At 29.8% G+C, this 22,796-nt stretch overlaps 3 protein-coding genes across 3 annotated transcripts; all 3 read right to left on the reverse strand.

The window, feature by feature from the left end:
- Window positions 1-4,877: 4,877 nt before the first annotated feature.
- Window positions 4,878-5,495, reverse strand: LOC131615155 (RING-H2 finger protein ATL5-like). Its single transcript, XM_058886646.1, has one exon. It carries the CDS (start codon window positions 5,493-5,495, stop codon window positions 4,878-4,880), a length of 618 nt encoding a protein of 205 aa, XP_058742629.1.
- Window positions 5,496-14,310: 8,815 nt separating this feature from the next.
- On the reverse strand, window positions 14,311-14,886 carry LOC131615156 (RING-H2 finger protein ATL5-like). Its single transcript, XM_058886647.1, has one exon. The coding sequence runs from the start codon at window positions 14,884-14,886 to the stop codon at window positions 14,311-14,313; it is 576 nt and encodes a 191-aa protein (XP_058742630.1).
- Window positions 14,887-20,918: 6,032 nt separating this feature from the next.
- Window positions 20,919-21,371, reverse strand: LOC131615157 (RING-H2 finger protein ATL5-like). The gene has a single exon (XM_058886648.1). It carries the CDS (start codon window positions 21,369-21,371, stop codon window positions 20,919-20,921), a length of 453 nt encoding a protein of 150 aa, XP_058742631.1.
- Window positions 21,372-22,796: the final 1,425 nt, after the last annotated feature.

Consider the following 22,796-nt stretch of genomic DNA (forward strand, 5'->3'; position numbering starts at 1 on the left):
TTTTTCATTTTTTTTCTTCATATTATATATAATTTAAAAACTAACCTTAAAATTTCATCATATAATAATTTAAACCAAATAATTTAATTCACAATCCAATTAATTATAACATTAATTAAAATAGTATTAATTTTGCTAAAATATAAATATTATAATAGAATAAAACTAAACAATATATATTTTTATATAAAAATAATAATAAATCCAACCAATTATAAAAATATAATATATTTTATCACAAAAATTAAATAATAAATAAAATGAGTATATAATAAATATTTTTATATTAAACTTATAAAATATTAGTATATCTACATGTTTAAAAAAATTAAAAATAAAAGGAATTAAAATAAAAGGATTATTAAGGAGTAGAATAATTAAATTTAGAATAGGGTGACAATTACACCATTAACTCTTTGGCATATAGAATGCTCATTGTGTGCATATGAGTTATGCTTTCATGAACTCAAACTAAAGTATTAAGGCCGTGTTTATTAATCAAATTAAATAAATAGATGTTGAATATCATATTCGTGTAAATACATCCCCTATAGATATTAAGTTTCTTTTGAGATGTAACATGCCATTTAGAGGGAGTGACGAGCCCCTTAACTCTTTATTTAAGGGGTCATTTTTTGAGTTTGTAGACACTTTAAAGACAATTAACGCAGAAATAGCTAATGAAATAAATTGTGCTCCGGGAAATAACCTTTATGATTGCTCCTAAGATTTAAAAAGATGTTATTTTAGCTCGTTTTCAAGAAATGAATGATAGACAATTTTCATTGTAATGTATTGTATTAAAAAATATTATTAATCATTTTTATATGATTTAGTTTGTAATTTTTTTTATATTTAGCCACATCAATATATAATTTCTAGATCCCCCTGATGCCTATATGAGTTTTTTTATTTGAATGACGTGTAGACTTTGTTTAAATGTCTGATGAGAGAAAAGAAAGTAAGATAAAAGATTATTGAACTGCTTGTTTGGTTTGGCGACAGCAAATATAAAAGCAAGGCAAATATTCACGGTAGCATAGACGCTACACTTTGTTGCTTCTGGTTTTCACGGTAGATAGCTCTCCAAACGTGTCGTAGCTGGGAAAAAAAGCTAATCCAAACACAAGTAGTGAAAACAAATAGATAATAAAATAATTTTTAAGTTGATTAATGAATAGAAAGTAGGAGAGAAAAATACTTATTTCAACATAACTTTTGTCTTTTTATACTTTATCACTGTTTTATTTAAAATTCTCTTCATTTTTAAATAAAAACATTTTTTAGATGAGTTTTATTAAAATTATTTTTTTTCTTTACTTTATTTTTTTCAAATAAATAATAAAAAGATTTTAAATTTTAAATTTTCTTCACTAAACTTTTCTTCTACACTCTTTCACTTCAACCAAACATACCATTAAACACCGTGCAGATCCAAAACTCAGTCAGGTTCAATATTCAAAGCCCATTACCGAACACCCAATAGGTTCAGGAAAATACGAACTACTCTCATCCGGTTCATTTGAACCTGAAACAGAACCTGAACTACTCTCACCCGGTTCATTTGAACCCGAAACAGAACCTGGCTCAGTACGAGACTAAACCGTCTCTGGTTGGACCGATGCTCGACACAGGGCAATCAGAGTGAGAAGCAAACCACGCATCAATACATTGGGATTTGGGAATGAAAAACATGCTCACAGTTTGGAAGCATACGACATTCATCACTGTCGGTATACTCTGACAAACAAATAGCACAGTCGTTGAGAGTACGGCGGGCGGCGGAGGAAGAGTAAGTGAAAGTAGGAAGGGATTCGAGGACGAAAGGATCAAGGCGTTCTTCTTTGAAAAAGGTTGTCGTAAGAGAGCTTTCAGAGAATAGACCACGGCGGAGAAGGTAGCAGAGGTACACAGAAATGTAAATGACAAGGATGAGGAGGATGAATATGAAGAGAAGGATGGGGGAGACTACCATGACCTTGCCGTTAAGATCATGCATTACTTCGATGAAATGGTGGATTGGATTGATATATAGTTTAAAATAATTAGTGGAAATAAAATACACTACTTATTCAATGAAATTTGTTCATAATAAAATACACTAATTATTCAATTAATTTTTAAAATGGAAATTAATTGAGTTATTATGCGCTATGTTTATCTGGCACACGGTTTCTTATGATTTTTGTTTTTATTCCATATTTTAAACTTGAAAATTTCTTAACCCACTTCATAGGTATGAGTAGGGGTGGGAATAGGTTAGGCCGCCCTACAGAGGTTTATGGCCTAGCCTATATAAGGTTAGGCCAGACCAGACTTATTTAATAAAAAGGTCAGGTTTAGACTTTTTTTAAAAGCCTATTTAATAAAATAGACCACAGACTTAGGCTATTAAAAAAAACCTATAAAGTCTTATAGACCGACCTATATTTTAATGTATATTAAAAGTAGGCTAATAGATCAGGTTATAATTGCATGTTTATTAGAAAAAAAGCTAAATAGGCAAGCTTATATATGCACATATATTAGAACAAAGACTAAATAGGTCGGCCTATATATGCGTATATAAGACGACTTATAAGGTTTCTTAAATAATATCGATGAATTGAAAACCATAATGAAAAATAGACTTTTAAATAGGCTTTCAGGCCAGACTCTTAAAAAGGTTAGGCCAAGCCAAAAAAGAGAGCCTATTATAGGTCATAGGCCAGGCTCAGACCTTTCAAGTTTATCATAGGCCAGACCCAGACCTTATAAAGCCTAGCCTAGCCTATTTCCACCCCTAGGTATGAGGCGCACCACCAAATTGACAAAACTGCCCTCGTGTTTTCATAGGTGCATCTCCAGAAGCACTTTTTTGTTTAACGTTGTTTTGTTCCGTAGATGCACATGTGGAAGACTTCCGTAGATACATCTACGAAATGGTTTGACATTATACCTTGCGTCAGACCCTTCTCCTCCCTCATTCTCCTCATTTCAAACTCTTAACTCTTAAACACTCTGAAACTCTCTCAACCCCAAATTTCAAACTTCACATTTCTTTCTCCCGAGTTCGTCCTACATTGTCAACATCAAGTATCAACACATTCCATTAAGTTTAAATCTCTAGTTAATCGGTAAGTTTTTGATATTTCGAGTTATTTTACAGTATTTGTGAAATCGAATTAGAATTCGATATTTAGATGCAGAAATGATTGTATAGGTTTAGAAATAGTGTTTATAGACAATGTAGGTAATGTTTTAGGTTAAAAACATACGATCAAGCCACAAAAATGCAAGGTATAATGTCAAACCATTTCGTAGATGCATCTACGGAAGTATTGCTAAACTGAAAATAAGGTGAAATTAACTGTGTTTCCTTTTGTCTTATACGCTTCTGTAAATGCATCTACGGAAGGAATCAAATTTTTTCAAAATACGTGGTGATTCTAGATGTGCATTCTACGGAAGTAGAGACAAAATTGAAATTTTGCATGGTGTATAAGAGACATGCGATGTTAGATGAGAATCTTTCTTAAATTTTTCCTATTTAGAGTAATTCCTTGATTATTTCTTTTAGCATATGGAAGAAAGGAATTCAAAGAGATCATGGGAGATTTATAGACTCAATTTTATTTATTAATTCCACTGTTTCCTTTTAATTTATTTTTTTTTTATTCATTTTGTTTTCTATTATAACAACCAATAAATTTTTTATTACTTTTAATGTAATTATTTATTTTTTTTACATGTTAATTATTTTTGGTTTTATTAATTTATTTCTCTATACCAGATAATTAAGATGTTTTTGAGGTTGATGGCTTATGTGATTCTTTCTCAAACGATACTCCTAATGCGTAGAATACTCTTTAGATTTAATTAATAGATTATTTGCTTGTGTACGGTATATTAGAGATCATAGCTATTTACATAGTGATGGCCAATTAAAATTTCCATTATTATGAAATGGATCATCATAACATTCACTCATATTTAAATTCATATCTAATTAATTAATTAATTTTTAAATAATAACTAAATAGTATTTTAATTTTATTAAATCACTTAATTATTTAAGGTACTTTATTTGATAAAATAACTATTATTTAAAATAATATATTTAAAAAAATATTCCAACACTAAATACTTGAACTCTTACATTAAAGTCATATGCCAAACAAACAAGGATTAAATTGTTACAATTAAATAATTTGAAGACCCAGAAATTAATTTAACCTAAATTATTCTTCTCAAATTCTATAACAATTATCAAGGCATAATAATTTATTGTCACTTAGAATGATGGAGGAAGTCTCAATTAACATAAAAAGTATAAATACAAACTTAACATTAAAGATTATCATTGGGAATAGGACTTACTTAGTACTAGCATCTAATTTTCACTATAAGTTATGATATGAGTGGAGAAAATATTATATCTAGTCAAAATTATACTAAGTTATTTCTAATTTTTGTAAGTACGAGTATTCGTTATTGGTTTCCCTGCTATAGGCCTATAGCATCAAATAGCATTAGTAAGATGTCAAATCTGAAACCTGTTCATGATTTATTTTCTTAAAAATTCAAATCGATCGTAAAGAAATATTACTTCACTATTAACACAATAGTTATAGACTTATTAGTGTGGACACCTTATAAATTACAAAGTATGTGTTCGTAAATCAAAAAACTAAAACCTGCTATTGGAAAAGTATCACACTCCGTTATATTATAAGATATGATTATGAATGTTCAATTTAATTCTCCAAAATAACATACATTTTTGCAACAATAACCATGTCATTTATTATCTTCATGAGATTGCACAATATCAAAAACTCAAACTTACATATAATAATCAAAGCCGCTGAAATCAACATAGTATCTCTCTCAACAAGTTATTCTCGAGTATGAGATTCCATCCGAAAAACTTCTGATCCTTGGGTATGAAATCTCATCTGAAAAACCTCTGATGGCAACTCAACAATTACTCTAAACGGTCTTCTTGGACACTCAATCGGTTCAGGAAAATTCGAACTACCTTCACCCGATTCTTCTGAACCTGAAGCAGACCCCAGTTCAATATGAGACTCAACCGTCCCCGGTTGGACCGGAGTTCGACAAAGCGGACAATTAGACTGAGAAGTAAACCATTTGTCAATGCATTGAGAATGAAAAACATGGTCACAGTTTGGAAGCTTACGACATTCATCGCCATCCGTATACTCCGACAAACATATAGCACAGTCATGGAGAGTACAGGAGACGGCGGAGGAAGAGTAAGTGAAGATGGGAAGGAATTTGAGAACCGAAGGGTCAAGACGTTCTTCTGTGAAAGTGGTGGGAGTGGTGAGAGAGTTTGAACTTGAAGAGGACAAACTTTGATTGCGAAGGTGACGGTGGTAGAAATAAGTGCGAAGCATGATGAAAAACAAAATAACTAAAACGATGAAAGGACCTATCATGTTCTTGCCGATAAGGGCATAGTCGTCTTCAAAAGGAGTTTCCGAAAACATGACTTTATAAGATTAATAATAACAACAAAAATGAGGTTTTGATGAAAATGTAGATATATATATTATAACGGTTGAAGTATGTGTCAAATCTATTCCATGCATTGGTTTAAAAAATAAAACTATCCATGCATCTAGATGGATATAAAATAAGAATTAAATTTAAATTGAGTTAATTTTTTATTTTATAAGAAATGAGTGAAGATGGAAGTTTATTATATGTGTCAACGAATTTGACTGTATAAATAAATATAGAATTTGTTTGATTAATTATTTATAATATTATAATTATTCATTTAGTGGTTGCGATAAACTAATTGCTTAAAAGAATTATGTTAATAATGTATATTAATAATATAACTTTTTTATTGGAAAATAAAAGCTAATTATATAAATTTATAAATGAATAATAATTTAGTTATAAATTATCATAAAACATAATACATAATAACATTTTTTAATATGCAGTGAATATTCCATTTTTTTTAAATAACAGCTCATCATATATATAAATATACTTAAAATATCATTTGTATTTAATATAATTAATTATTATTTTATATATTTGAATATATTTATAGTATTTATTTAAAAAGTTATTTAAATAAAACAAGAAATATATTTAATGGTTTAAAATTTGATTTATGTTTAAGACAAATTTTTTTCAAATGAGTAATTATATTTGACTATTTTGAATACTTATATTTGTAACAACTGTTGTACTTTTTTTTAAAACTTTCGTGGATTCTTCACAATATTCTCCACATTTTTATAAATTGGAATTAATTGAATTGTCATAGGCCATAAGCCATGTTTATCAGACACATTTTTAAAAATTTGAAATTAATTGAATTTTCAAAGGCCATATAAGCCATGTTTATCAGCCACATTTTCTTCTGATTTTTATTTTGTATTTTTCATTACTCTTGTTGACTTTTTGTCCATCTTTCACCCTTTTAATTTTGAGTAATTAGTCGATTACACTTCCACTCCCTCTTATTTTATTTTATAAGAAAAAATTAATTATTTAAATTCATTGAATATATAATATATTTGATTTATATATATTCTCAAATACATTAAATGCTCAAATACATTAAATGCTCAAATACATTAAAAATAAATTTGTTTCTTATAAATACAAATGGAGTATCTCGATTCGCATATAAGGAGAAAAAACAAAAATCCTAAGATATGATTATTGGTTGGTTGTTTGTTAATGGTTGATTTCCTACCTTTAAAAATCCATCAATAGGCTCAGCTCATGTTACATCATTATTTTCCCCTCTGTTTATTTTTAATTCTTTTTCTTTTTATTTATTTTTCTTTCTACTTTTATTATTTTTCATTTTAATTAAATATTTCTTACTAAATTAGTCATTTTATCATATTAATAGAACGCTAATTTTATTTTTATTATACTTCTAAATATTCATTATCCACTTTAAATAAATAAAAAATATTCATGTAAAATTAGGGTGTTTAGGTGAATGAGGTGGCCCAGACATTTGTCGAAATTAGTGCTATGGGATAAGTGGTATGGTCTATGGGATGAGTTACAGAATTAGTGTAATCCCTAGATGTCTCTCGTTATTACACTGAATTGAAATCTCAATGGGATGAGTTACAGAATTTTCGTCAATAACCTACATGTAAATTTGCAATTCAATGTTCTTGTGGAGTTGTTCAATCCTTAAAAACCTTTAGAGATCGCAAGAATATACCATCAGGTTTCTAAATGGGCTAAATGATGAGTATTCTCATGTTCGATCTCAAATTATGTTAATGGATCATATTCCCTTTGTTACCAAAGCCTTTGCACCAATCACTCAACAAAAATGTCAATTTCACATTCATGTTATTTTGAAACAAGTGTTGAATCAAATTCAAATACTGAGAAACTGAAAGTTAATGCTTCTGTCAACACTGTTACTTCCCGAGGCCGTGGAGGTTTTCATCATCGTGGTCGTGGAAGGTTTAATGGTGGAGGTCAATGCTCATATCAGAATCGTCTATGCATTCATTGTAACAACATCAATCATATAGTGGAGACATGCTACCTCTTACTCGATTTTCCTCCATGTTGTCAAACAAGAATAAGCCATGGAGGACACTCAAACAGTTGTGCAAATTTATCTTAGCTGGTAATATTACAAAACCAACTCAGCCATATTCTACCTCTGAGAAATCCAATATTGGTTTTGCCTCCACACGAATACAACAATCTTATGGAATTACATAAAACTTCAAAGAAATGATCTTCATTTAAAACGCACTCTGCCAATACAACTTTCATTCAACCCAATTCCAACTCTAACCATTCGCTTGTCCTAAACACCAACTCAAACATTAATTTTGGTAAGAATTCTCTCTCCTAGATTTAGGGGTGTGCATGGATCAAAAACCAAATTAAATCATATATATGGTTTGGTTTGGATTTTAAAACCATTTTCATAAGACCGGTTTATTTTTTTTAACTGGTTTACATGTGGATCAGTTCGGTTTTAAACCGGCTTCTCACAAAAAATCAATTTTAAAAAAAAAAACTAGTTTTAAACTATTTTCTCTCAGAACCAATTCAATACTTAAAATCAATTTTATTCATTTTTTGAATTAATACCAGCTTTTCAAACCGGTTTCTCACATAAATTATTTTATTCATTTTGAATTAATACCAACTTTTTAAAATCAAATCAATTTTATTTTAATTAACTAAACATAACATGTAACATAACTTAACGTTAGTTTAAGTGGCAGTGGAGAATATAAATTATTGGGTTAAGTATGTTTTCGATCCCTATAAATATCTCAAATTTCATTTATAGTCCATATTTAAAAAATGACATATTTTGGTCCACACAAAATTATTATGCACGTAGTTTTAGTCCTTGTTGTTAAACCGATGTGTATTTTTAAATGATTGTTTTATAGACATGTTTAGAACGTTATAAAAAGTTTCTCGAAAAAAAAGTAACTCAAAATTTGATCTCTAAGTCTAGATTCGTATTACTTTTATCATTATCTTTTAAAATTTAAAAAATTCATATTTAATTCTTCTCATTTTAGAAAAATTATATAATTTGATAAAGAAATATTTTATAATATTCTAAACATGTATGGAAAAAATTATTCAAAAATTTAAAATTGTAAGGGTAATTAAATAGTTTTCAAAATTTTAAAAAATAGCAAGAATTAAAACTACATGCATAAAAAATTTATAGAGACTAAAACATGTCATTTTTTTAATAGGGATTAAAAATAAAATTTGAGATATTTATAGGAACCAAAAACATACTTAACCCTAAATTATTTGGTCATATTTTTTGTGCGGTAGTAATTATCAATGACCTTATGTTTTTTCTAAATTATGAGGATATGGAAATAAGTTTGCAAAACAATACTACTTTTATTTAACAATTAATTATTTAATATTTAATTTAAAATAAGCAGTTTAAATCATCACATTCGTCATATCGATTCACATTTAAATAATGATGTAGTGCATCATTACCATATCCATATCGATTCATTAGTTTATTTAAAAATGAACATAATATTATAAATAATTTTATTTCAATTTAATAAATGATTATTTAAAATTAAATTTTTAATTCATAATTTATTAATGTATTATTAGAGAAATTTAACTTTCATTATCACATTGTAGCGGAGAAAAATTGAGATCAAAGCCATTAATTGACCCGACTCATTATTTTAGTGAAAGTCATCACTGCGCTTTATCCTTAATATATTAAAACAAAACACAAGTTTCCCTCCTAATCCTTAATAAGTTTCCCTCCTAACTTCTTCCTAATCAGTCATGTGCATCGCACACGTAAAAGTACTAGTTATTTCCAAAGGAAATAGAAAAAGAGCGAAATAAATCCAAAGAAGTTTTTCAAATCAAAACTAATAAAAACAAAAAAAGAGATCTTAAGTACGGGAGTTTATTATGCAAGAAGAATGTGTTAGCACCTAGGGGTGGCAAAACGGAAAAACGGGCCGCCTGCTCCGACCGCCGCCCGCCCCGCCTTAAGCCCGCCAAAAAACGAGCGGGCCCACCAAATAAAATGGGCATAAAAGCACCAAGATGGCGGGTTGGCGGGCGGCGGACTTGTCCGCCTATTTTTTATTTATATTTTTTTCATTTTTTTAATAGATTAATAGATTTTTTTACCTTTTAATTAAAATTTTCACTTATTTTTTAAAACAATGTTTCATAAAAGCAATTTTTTAACAAATTTTACTTAAAAAAAAATTACATATATTTACAAATAAATATATAAAATAAACCATCAAGAATTGAAATTACTAGAATTAACTAAAAAAGAGAGAATTTTGGAGGAGGGGCGAGCTTTGGCGGGCGGCGGGCATTGGCGGGGCGGACTATGGCGGACGGCGGGTTTTGGCGGGGCGGGTTTTGGCGAGCAGCGGGCCTAAAATCCCAACCCAACCCGCTATTTTTTGGCGGGTGTGCGGGCCACGACCCGTTTTGCCACCCCTATTAGCACCCCTCACATCTATGGTACTTCACACAAACCCTTTTTTAAATATGTGTAAAAAAAGGAGAATTGTGTGCTAAAAGAAAGCTTGTTTGGTTTTAAAAAATTATACTCTGCAAGAAATCGCATCTTGTGCCTACATACCTTCTGAGTACAATGGAGAATTCAGAGCATTTGTAGTTCCTCTATAAAATAAAACAAAAGTTTGTTGGAAATAAAGAGACACTTTGTCATCTTAGAGGAAAAAACTCAGCTAACCATACTTGAACATGAGAACAAGTGGATTCCTTGTATCACAAATGAAAGAAGGGCTCCAACTTGGATATAAATCAACAAGTATGTCATTAACTCTTTCAAGTGGAAAAGAATCAACTATATCAATCAATATCAAGGGGATAGGGGATTACATCTCTACCATGATGATTACTGATGTCTAATTCTTTGAAAAGGATTTTAAAAGAGAGCCTCAAATGGAAAAACATTTGAAAGAGTTTTATTAAAATGAGTTTAAAAAGCTTGCAAACATAAAAAGATTTTGATAAGGAGAGAAAAAGTTTTGAAAATTTAAGAAGGGAGGAGATGAAGAGACTATCCTAATGCATAAAGTAAAAGCTAAGTATAAGAACAATCTAACCAATAAAGAAGCTAACACATGACACAAAGTCAACATAAACATTCTCTTCCTTTGGATTTAACTCAACATGTAGCAAATAAAGCACTTGAACATAATAACCAAAGCTCCAATATAATAATCTCATTTAAGCATTGACTCAGAGAATCTTGGTTTTGCCTCAGATGAAATTGTCTCAAATTAGCACTCAAAGTTTTTAATATGACACCTGCACACAGAAAAATTCTCAATGCCTTGGAGTAAACTCCAAGGATTTCAAACAAAATAACAACATGATAACACAAAGTCCAAAGGTCTTAGATGAAGATTCTAAGGTCAAGGTCCTAAGCTTAAGTCCAAAGGTCCAATCTCCTTGAGATGAGGATAGTAACCATAGTCCAGAGAGCCTTAAGTTTTTTAATGTTCAAGTTGATTATTAATCTCTTAAGAGTAAAATTAAAAGTCCAAAGGGACAAAAGAAATAAATAAAAACACAAGCACAAATAAATGTCCAAATGGATAAAAGGAAAATAACATAAATGAAATATAGCATAAGGTAAAATAAAGCATAAAAGAATAAAAGAAACATAAAGTAAAGTTAAAAGTTAGTGATTAGAAGTTAATTGTCATAAGTAATGATCAATGATGGTTGAATAATGAACTTAGGCCAAAATTAATGAAGACTCATTAGAGGATTGATAAAATCAAAACCTCCTAACAACAAATCTCATATGTATTGGACCATTAGTTAAATAAATCAACCATCCTTGGACTTTCAAACATAAGTTTGGGTCACTAATGATCATTTTCCGATACGGGACAAATTTAGTGATATGTTAAGCAATCTCCAAATAACTTATATAGAAGTTACCCTACAACAAGGTTGGTCAATAACAATTTATGTGTTTAAGAACAAGTTAGAGAAATAATATAGAAGATCATTCTCCAAAAACTTGCAACACATGCAAAACAACAAACAAAGAAGAATGGGATTGACATGAAGAGGGAGGGGAATGAATCAAAAACAAAACCACAAGTCCAGATGAATTTCTTTTGGTCATTATGGGAATTCATCTTAATGATCCATTAGAGAAATGGTAGAACCATAACCTCCACACAATGAATTCATCAAGACTTACACCCACAAATCAAAAGAAAAGAGATGAAGAAAAAAGGGGAAATCATGTCACAAACTTTCACCAAGTGGATCATTAAGTATCAAATCAAAAAGAAATTTAAAACAATTTTTTAAAATGATTTTTAAAAGGAATGTGAGAAGAAAAATTCAAATCAAACATCTAAATGTCAAATAAATTCAAAGCAAAGATCACCACAGGTCAAAAACCATCATAGGATCATTTCCAAAATTTTAAAATACTCAAAAACATTTTTAAACCAATTAAAACTCAAAGAAAATGAGAGAGAATATTAAAAATATCAAATGACAAATTAAAAATAAGGAAAAATAATCATAACATCATAAATAATGCAAAGCATTTTTAGTATTTTTTTTTTCATAATTTTTAGATTAAAAAAAGAAGGAGATATTAATTTTTGAAATAAAAACAAATTAAAACAAAAAAAGAAATAAAAATTAGAAAATATAGGAGGCGTTGGATTGAGAGCTCTTTAAATGACCTTTCATTCAAAATTATCCCTTGAACCTCAAAAATGAAATGAAGTAGGCTCACTCAAGATTACTATGCAAAAAGAGTGGATTCAAAGTGATAAAAATTGAGTAAGTTATGATTCTTTGAAGTTGACACAAAATTCTTTGATCTTTCAAAGGAGGACCTATAATGTCTTCATATCTTTGATGGCTTTCTTCACAAAATCATCTCTTGACTTGTGCAGAGAAGTTATTGATGATGTCAAAGAGAGTCATTTGCAAAGAGAAGCACTCAAAGATGTTGAAAATTGAGAGAGTTATGCCCTTTTGATCATAGGATCAAGAACTTGCCAAATTAAGTCAAACACCTTGAATCTCTTGAACATTTCTTACATTATAAGGCATGAGGAGGCACATAGTACCTTGGAATGATGTTATCTTGAAGCACACTTGAAGATGGGGTTCATAACTTGATGAAACTTGTTGGAAAAGGCATGAAAATAAACACATGAACCTATGGAGTCTCTTGATGAATCAAGTCACATGATCTTCAGATGAACTTGATCAAATGAAGTTAAAAGATGCTCAAAACATTATACTTTGATGGTGAGAGTGCTCCTTTGAAATTCAAGCCATTAAGCTTCCATGAATGACCAATTGATTGAGAGTCGATTCTCAAAACCCTAATTTAGGATAGAAAATGAATGCATTTGGCTCAGTACCTACAATGTATAAAGCATTAAAAGAAACAATATATCTTTTTGTACTTTGGTTAGTATAACATAAAAAAGAAATATTCACATGGTAAATAAACATGGGTGTTTGGTGATCCCTCAAAGGCAAGATGAGCACAAAGTCAATAGTCACTTCTCAAGATTGTGATTTTGATGTGTTGTAAGAATGCAATATGGTTGGGGATTCTTAGGGTAAAAAATTGGGATATGACACACATGTATATGGTGAACCATGAAAAGAGACAAACATATGATCATTTCTATTTAGTGCGAACACTTTTAAATGAATAGCAGCACGAATAATATAAAATGGTTCTGTTTCAAAACAAGTTATATTATAATAATGTTACTAAAGGAATACAAGAACAATAGATATATAAAATAATAAAGTTTCCTTTAAAAATATACAAAATATGTAATATTGACGTTTAGCTTAATACATACCGATAATTGTTAGCATTGGAAAGAATCAATCTTTGTTCATTTTCATTGGGGATTGCCTTTGTAACATCCAACATTATCCAAATTTAATAGTACATGACAAAATTTGAATATCCAATAACTAAACCTCATTATTATTGTGAGTACCGATTTATATTTAAATAACAAAATGGATACTCGCTTTTATATTTAAACATTTGGATTGAATTTTAAAAAGTGGAACAATTTGAATACCAATTTAATTATGAATAACCGGTTTTTTTACACACCCGTACCTAAATATCAATACAGGAGCCACAAATTACATCACCAACAACACTTCTTTACTTGTTAATAGCCATCCTATCAATTAACCTACCAAACTTTACTATTTCCACTTCTAGTTTAGTTGGCACTGCCTATTTTTATCCTAATCTGTAGCTTATTAATGTCTTATTTGTTCCGAACTTTTACTCTAATCTCATATTTGTTCCCCCAATTAGTTAGAGAAAATAATTATTTTGTTGTTTTTACAGCTGACTCTTATACATCTTTGCAAGACAATACCAAGAAGATGAGTGGTACAACTAGATTAATTGGTGGTTCATATACAATTAATATCACAATCGTTATGTTATACAATATGAATCTTCAATTTTGTGGTTTCCATAAATTACCGTAAATACATCCAGTATAAATAATGTGTACAAAAAATTTTAAAATAATGAAGGTGACTTTTAGTGGTTGATTTTTTTTTTTACATTAGATTCTATACACAGAAAACAAAAACGTGCCAAAAAGATATTTAATTGTCTAAAATAACATACATTTTTGCGACAAAAACCATGCCATTTATCTTCATGAGATTGCACAATATCAAAAACTCAAACTTACATACAATAATTAAAGCCACTTCGATCAACATAGCATCTCTCTCAACAAGTTATCCTCGGGTATGAGATTCCATCCGAAAAACCTCTGTTGGAAACTCAACAATTACTCTAAACGGTCTTCTCGGACACCCAATCGGTTCTGGAAAATTCGAACTACCCTCACCCGGTCCTTCTAAACCCGAAACAAACCCCGGTTCAACCTGAGACTCAACCGTCACCGGTTGGACCGGAGCTCTACATAAAGGACAATTAGAGTGAGAAGTAAACCACCCGTCAATACATTGAGAATGAAAAACATGGCTACAGTTTGGAAGCATACGACATTCATCGCCGTCGGTATACTCCGACAAACAGATAGCACACTCATGAAAAGTACCGCGGACGGCGGAAGAAGAGTAGGTAAAGATGGGAAGGGATTTGAGAACGGTAGGATCAAGACGTTCTTCAGTAAAAGTGGGAGTCGTAAGAGAGTTTGAACTTGCAGAGAACAAACGTTGATTGCGATGGTGGCGGAGGTAAAAGTAAGTACGAAGGATGATGAGAAAGAGTATAAATGTAAGGATGGAAGTACCTATCAGGTCCTTGCTAAGGGTATAATCTGTTTCCAAGACGGATTCTGAAAACATGATCGAAAAAACAAAAAGTGACTTTATAAGATTAACAATAATAATGAGATTTTGATGAAAATGTGGGTATATATATTACAATAGTTCAAGTATGTGTCAAGTCTATCCCATGCATCTAGATGGATATAAAATAAGAATTAAATTTAAATTGAATTAATTTTTTATTTTATAAGAAATGGGTGAAGTTTAATTTATGTGTCAACGAATTTGACTATATATAGATATAAAAAGTTTTTGGTGAATTATTTATGATATTATAATTATTAATTTAGTGGTTTTGACAGACTAATTGTTTAAAAAAATTATATTAATTATTAATTATATATGTTAATATTATAACTTTATCTAATAAAAGTTAATTATATATTTAAAAATGAATAATAATTTAACTATAAATAACCATAATAAAAAATAATATGTAATAACATTTTTTTTAATATGTCTAAAATGTGTCATAAAATTTTATAAATAGAAATGGAATGAATTTTGCATTTTTTTTCTAAATATACTTAAAATATCATTTGTATTTAAATATAATTAATTATTATTTTTATATTTATATTATTAATTAAAATAACATTTAAATAAAATAAGAAATATATTTAATGATTTAAAAATTGATTTATGTTTAAGACAGGTTTTCGTCAAATGATTAATTCATATTTGTAACAATTGTTGTACTTTTTTTTACTTTTGTGGATTCTTCGATATTCTCCACATTTTTATAAATTTGAAATCACAGGGAAATGATTCAGCTGGCGGATGTTATGGCCAATTATAGTTTTTATTTGAAGGAAGATTACAAGGGATTTGTGGATTGCAAAAGAGATTTTGTGGATTTATTTAGTGCAAATTTAAATAGGATAGGTGTTTCTAGAGTTATTGATTTGTAGTTTATTTTTTCCGGATGTTTAACCCTCTTTTCAATAAAAAGAATAAAAAAAAATTTTAATTAATTAAATTGTCATAGGCCATAAGCCATGTTTATCAGCCACATTTTCTTATGATTTTTATTTTGTATTTATCATTACTCTTGTTGATTTATTGTCCATCTTTCACCCTTTTAATATGGAGTAATGAGTGAATTACGCTGCCACTCCCTCTTATTTTATTTATAATATAAGAAAAAAAACTATTATTTAAATTGATTGAATGTCTAATATATTTAATTTATATATTGCTCAAATACATTAAAAATAATTAATTCTTATAAATACAAATGGAGTATCTCGATTCGCATATAAGGGAAAAAAAAGGAATCCTGAGATATGGTTATTGGTTGGTTATTTTTATTTTTATTTTTTTGGTAACAAGGCTGGTTATTCTTTAATGGTTGATTTCCTACCTTTAAAAACCCATTTAGATATACATGTATTAATGATTTTTGGATGAGTAACAATAGGCTTAGCTCATGTTACATCATTGTATTCCCCTCTGTTTATTTTTAATTCTTTTTTCTTTAATTATTTTTTCTTTCTACTTTATTATTTTTCATTTTAAATAAATATTTGTTACTAAATTAGTCATTTTATCATATTAATAGAACGTTAACTTTATTTTTACTATACTTTAAATATTTATTATCCACATTAAACAAATAAAAAAAAATTTATGCAAAATTAATTATATTTTTTATCATCACTGAAAGTGACAAAATAAAGTATAATAAAAAATAGAGAAAATAGTTTTTTTTCTTTTTTAAGCATAAAAATAATTAATAAAATTTACTATTTTTAGTATAATTAATTATCTTTTCTCTATAATTAATAATTAGAAGGAAATAAATATGAAGGAAATCAGACCAATAACCTGTTGTACTACTATATACAAGATGATCTTTAAAATTTTCACTTCTAGACTAAGCAAGGTGATTAACAGTGTGATAGATGACAGTCAATCATTATTCATACCAGGGAAAGTTATACATGATAACATTAGCATGGCTCGCGAGCTCCTTAGAGGATACAATAGAAAGAATATATCTCCTAGATGTGTCATCCAAATGGACATCCAAAAGGCATATGATACTGTAGAGTGGGGGCCCATGAGGAGATTCTAAAAGAAATAAGCTTCCCTCAAAAGTTTATCCAGTGGATCATGGTTTGTCTCAGAACGGTCTCATATAGATATGTAATCAATGGAAACCAAGTGCTTACATGAAGGCTCATAGAGGCTTGACGCAGGGTGATCCCATATCACCTCTACTCTTTGTCCTCGTCATGGAATACCTTCACAGATTCTTAAAGAAATTGCAAGACGAGCCAAATTTCAACTATCACCCCAAATGTGAGAAACTTCATATCACCAATAAATGTTTTGTTGATGATCTCATCTTGTTTGCAAGAGGAGATGAAATATCAGTACAAATCATGATGCAAGAACTCAAAAGCTTCTCCGAATCAACTGCACTAAAGGCCAATCCTGCTAAATGCAAGGTATATTGTAGTGGTATGAATACTAGTGAAATTCAGAAGTTGTTGCATATAACTGGGTTTTCTGTTGGGTCACTTCCTTTCAAGAATTCAAACAATCTAATATACCCACATACAGTTCAAGAGGAAAAACAGAAGCAGTCGCAATTCAAAGGTCCAATGCATACATCATTTTCTAATTTCTTTTTAACTGTCACTAACCTCCAAGCCTCTAAACTCATGTTTAGTCAACCCTGCACCACCACAAAACCAGATCAAAACACGTGTGTTTCAATAAGTAACAAACCATTTAATGCTATTCGGACCAAAGTACCACCTTGAGCTTAAAGCTTTCATATAAATCATGCTCAGATCTGTCCAAAGAACCTACAAATTACAACATCAGTACAGTTCAGAATCAAGCATTATTCATAGAGGCTTTGTCCCTCAAGGCCAAAGCCCATATATTCAAGCCCTCATTTGACATTAAACTTGCACCGAAATGGTTAAGAGTCTAAACTGAACACTTGCATCATACTGAACTCACTTTTATAGCAGAAGAAAGAAGAGAAATAGCTAACAGAATATAACTCAAACACAACTGCCATAACAGAATCCTAACCAACTATTAACCACTCTAACCTTCAGTTTCACTCTAACTAACTTCTAAGCTCTAACATCCATTCAATTAATCCTCACCTTTCAATTTGTAACTAACTCTTTCAGATCGATGGCTCAGATTCACTTATCTCTTCCACCTCTCTTCCCTCTAATTTAGAAGCTATACACTCTCATTCTTCACCATTTCTTCTCCTCCATCACCATTGTGAACATTCATCATCACCATTTCTCTCTCCCTCAATTTTCATTCTTCATCTCAATCCTCTCTCTCAATTCACCTCTGTCTCAACCCTCACCATACTCTCTATCCACTATTGAATGAGCTTCAATATTTTAAGCTCCATTCAATCGAGCTCAACCTCTACAACCTCACTCCACATCTTCCCTCTTCATCATAACCAATCCTCAAGAAAACAAAAAAAAAAGGAATAAAGAAGAATAGAAGAAGAAGCAAGACGAAGCGGAAGTCATTCAAAGCGCAAGAAATGGAAATACCTGAATCGAAAATCTTCATCTCGCTCCGCGTTTATTTTGCATCTCCATCGTACATCAAAAGCTTCGAATCCCCCTCTGGCTTTCTCTTCTACTTGCATCTTCAATATCAACAACAACCGGAGAAAGCCCCGTCTCCGTTGGTAGGTGGTTCCATCTTCTCCGTTTTTCTTCTTGAAATCCGGATGCATTTATACCAATTTCCATATGATTGTGTTGCTTGATCTTTGTGGTTAATTTGTGACTTGTAATTGCATGTTCCATTAGAGTGTGTTTAGATGAAGCATTTTAATGAGGTAATGTAATGTTTTAAGGAAATTTAAAATGATTTGCACAAAATTTATTGTTTGGATACAAAAATGAAGAATTGTTAAAATGATGGAAATTTATGAAGTATTTTATCTAAGTTAAATTTAATCTATTTGAAATGACACCAAAAACCAAAGAATTTGAAATTCCTCTCATAGTCCATATAACGTATTTGTTACTATTATTTCTTCAAATTTTGCAAATTGGTCCTTATATTTTCCAAAATTATAAAATTGACCCCCAAAATTGCAAATTGGTCCTTAATAATTTTAAATTTTACAATTTGGTCCTTTAAATTTTTAAAAATTGCACATTGGTTCCTACTTTTCAATTTTGTATTTGGTCCAAAAAAATTTAATTTTATAAAAAATGACCCCAAAATTTTAACAATGAATTATCTTAATACTTCATCAAACAAAATAATTTAAAAATGAATGGATTTCAATTGAATCATTTAAATTACTTTGAATTTTAAATTCCTTTAAAATTTCCAATTACCTCATCGAAACACACTCTTAGGTAATTTTAGGTCAATTAAATTGAGCATTTTGCTTGATTAAATTAGACTATAATATAGTTTTTTAGGTCTTTAGCCAAAGCCTTTAACATGTCCACAATAGGCGTAGTTTCTCTTCCCAAAACCCTATAATCATTAGGTTAGAATTAACATGACAACATTAGGATAGAAATTCCCTTCCCGGTTTCTTTTTCTTTTCAACTTCAAAAATACTTAATAAATACTCAAATTAATTTCCTTAAAAAATACACAATAAAACACGTAAAACACCTAATAAAGATTGAAACTTCATAAAAAAGGAGGAGAAGCTCAAGTCTCGCTTACTTAAGAGAGTCACTTGAGATTATTCTTCCAACCACAAAAAACACTCAACAAAGAGAAGTTCAAGTCTCTCTTGCTTAAGGGAGTCACTTGAAATTATTTTTCCAACCAAAATAATCCTTTCTCTTCTCTCTCGCCTTAAGGGCTTTCTTTCCCTTAATCGGACATGTTACTTCCTTTCGATCGCAAACAGGTAACGCTTAAGACTCCACTCAGCGAGAAGTTATTCTAACGCTAGAATGCGAACGTAACATCGTTCATAAAAAAACCCAAACAAACAGAAATAAATTGAGCCGAACTACGGCGCTGTGATTCCTCAAAAGGGATACGTAGGCATTAAGTCGCGGGACTTGAACGAGCACGATTTTGTAAATATTCCTTCTTTTCCCCGTATTTTCTTTTCTCTCTTTTACTGCATTCCCTTAGCAAGTTAGCATTAGTAAACGCACCCTTTGATTAGAAATAAACAAAAGCAGATCCCGTCGAATACGACGGATGTGAGGGGTGCTAATACCTTCCCCTCGTGTAACCGACTCTCGTACCCTTTTCTCTGGTCATAAGACCTTGTTCTTGTTGTTGTGAGGTTTGTTGATATTCCTTTCTCTTCGTGAGATAAATATATTAGTGGCGACTCTGTTATTTTTTCGCGGTAGCGACAGGTATGTATTGAGTGTTTATCATAGAATTTTTTTGATTTATTGGGTTTTATTACAATATTTTATTTATTCCAATTAATATTTATGAAAAAAATTAGACCTTTTAAAATTTGGAACCTGGGACCTATGTTGTAGCACTTCCAGCACCCTGTATTGAATGGACTCTGAATAGCAATGAAATGAACTTTAAAATTTCTAACCATTTTTCATTTTATTCTTGTCTCCCGACTAAATTTGATATAATGCTCTTTCTGTTAAATAATGGTTTTTCGCTCCTTAATTATGATTATTTTAGTTTCTTGGTTAATCAGACACAGAAAAGGTATGACGTGGTGCTTTAGGGATTCGTTTAGGATTTAGAAGAACTGTGCATTTTTTAAAATGATAGTGTTATGTTAGCAACTTCTTCATAATAGGTTGTGGACTAAGCTAAGGTGTCAGATTGTGTTGAAAGGTGGTGAAGGGGAGGGGGAGGGGTGTGGTGGGCAGGTGGTTTTACTGGTTGAGTTTTAATTTTTACATTAAGATTCTATGCACAGAAAATAAACATGTGCCAAAAAGGTATTTAATTCTCCAAAGTAACATGCATTTTTGCGACAATAACCATGTCATTATCTTCATGAGATTGCACAATATCAAAAACTCAAATTTACATACAATAATCAAAGCCACTTCAATCAACATAGCATCTCTCTCAACAAGTTATCATCGGGTATGAGATTCCATCCGAAAAACCTCTGATGGCAACTCGACAATTACTCTAAACGGTCTTCTTGGACACCCAATCGGTTCAGGAAAATTCGAACTACGTCCACCCGGTTCTTCTGAACCCGAAGCAGAGCCCGGTTCAACATGAGGCTCAACCGTCACCGGTTGGATCGGAGCTCGGCAGAGAGGACAATTAGACTGAGAAGTAAACCACTCGTCAATACATTGAGAATGAAAAACATGGCTACAATTTGGGAGCATACGACATTCATCGCCGTCCGTATACTCCGACAAACAGATAGCGCAGTCGTGGAGAGTATGGCTTACGGCGGAGGAAGAGTAAGTGAAGATTGGAAAGGATTTGAGAATGGTAGGGTCAATACGTTCTTTAGTTAAAGAAGACAAACGTTGATTGCGAAGGTGGCAGAGGTATAAGTAAGTGCGAAGCATGATGAGAAACAATATGAACAAAAGGATGAGAGGACCTATCATATCTTTGCCGATAAGGGCATACTCTGCTTCAAAGGCAGGTTCGGAAAAACATGACAAGAGAAATCAAAAAGTGACTTTATAAGATTAATAATAACAATATTGTTAATAAGGTTTTGATGAGAATGTGGGTATATATTACAATGGTTGAAGTATGTGTCAAATCTATCCCATGCATTGGTTAAAAAAAATATCTCATGCATTTAGATGGATATAAAATAAGAATTAAATTTCAATTGAATTAATTTTTTATTTTATAAGAAATGGGTGAAGATGGAAGTTTATTATGTGTCAACGAATTTGAATATATATATATATATATATATATATATATATATATATATATATATATATATATATATATATATATATATATATATAAACTATATTTCATTTTATAATTTAATGAAGAGATTATGAAAAAAGAAATGAAGTATTCGTTAATGGTTAGAGATTATGAAGAGCCACTAAATAGAATATCTAAACTAGTGGCTATTAAATATTATTTTGAAGAGCCACTAATTTTTATTTGTTACTAGATTATGAAGAGCCACTAGTTTGATTTCCTATCTTTAAAAATCCATTTAATTTCATGTATTAATTAATTTTTTGAATGAGCTCATGTTACATCATTATTTCCCCCTAGGTTTATTTTTAATTCTTTTTCTTTCTCTTATTAATATATTTTACTTTAGATAAATATTTTATACTAAATTAGTCATTTTATCATATTAATAAATTATTAATTTTATTTTTTATTATACCATTTAGGGTTAAGTATGTTTTTTGTCGCTATAAATATCTCAAATTTCTTTTTTGATTCTTATAAAAAAAATAACATATTTTAGTTCCTAAACATTTTTAAGCATGTAGTTTTAGTTCTGTTATTTTTTAAAATTTTTAAAATTGTTTAATTATTCTTAAAATTTTAAATTTTTTAATAATTTTTTTCATACATGTTTAAAATACTATAAAATATTTCTTTACCAATTATAGAATTTTTTAAAATGAGAAGAAGTAAATATGAATTTTTAAAATTTCAAATGATAATGATAAAAGTAATACAAATCTCGACTTAGAAATCAAATTTAAAAAAAAAAATCGAGGAATTTTTTATAACATTCTAAACTTGTCTGTAAAGTAATTATTAAAAAATACACATCGATTAACAGAAGGAACTGAAACTACGTGCATAATAATTTTGTGGGGATCAAAACATGTCTTTTTTTTAATAGGAACAAAAAACAAAATTTGATAATTTTATAGAGACCAAAAATATATTTAACCCTATTTTTTAATATTTATTATTTACTTTAAATAAAAAATTCCTCATCAAAAATTAATTATTTTTCTATTAAAGTGGCAAAATAAAGTATAATAAAAAAT

This window comes from Vicia villosa, linkage group LG6, assembly GCF_029867415.1.
Source record: "Vicia villosa cultivar HV-30 ecotype Madison, WI linkage group LG6, Vvil1.0, whole genome shotgun sequence".
Taxonomy (NCBI): domain Eukaryota; kingdom Viridiplantae; phylum Streptophyta; class Magnoliopsida; order Fabales; family Fabaceae; genus Vicia; species Vicia villosa.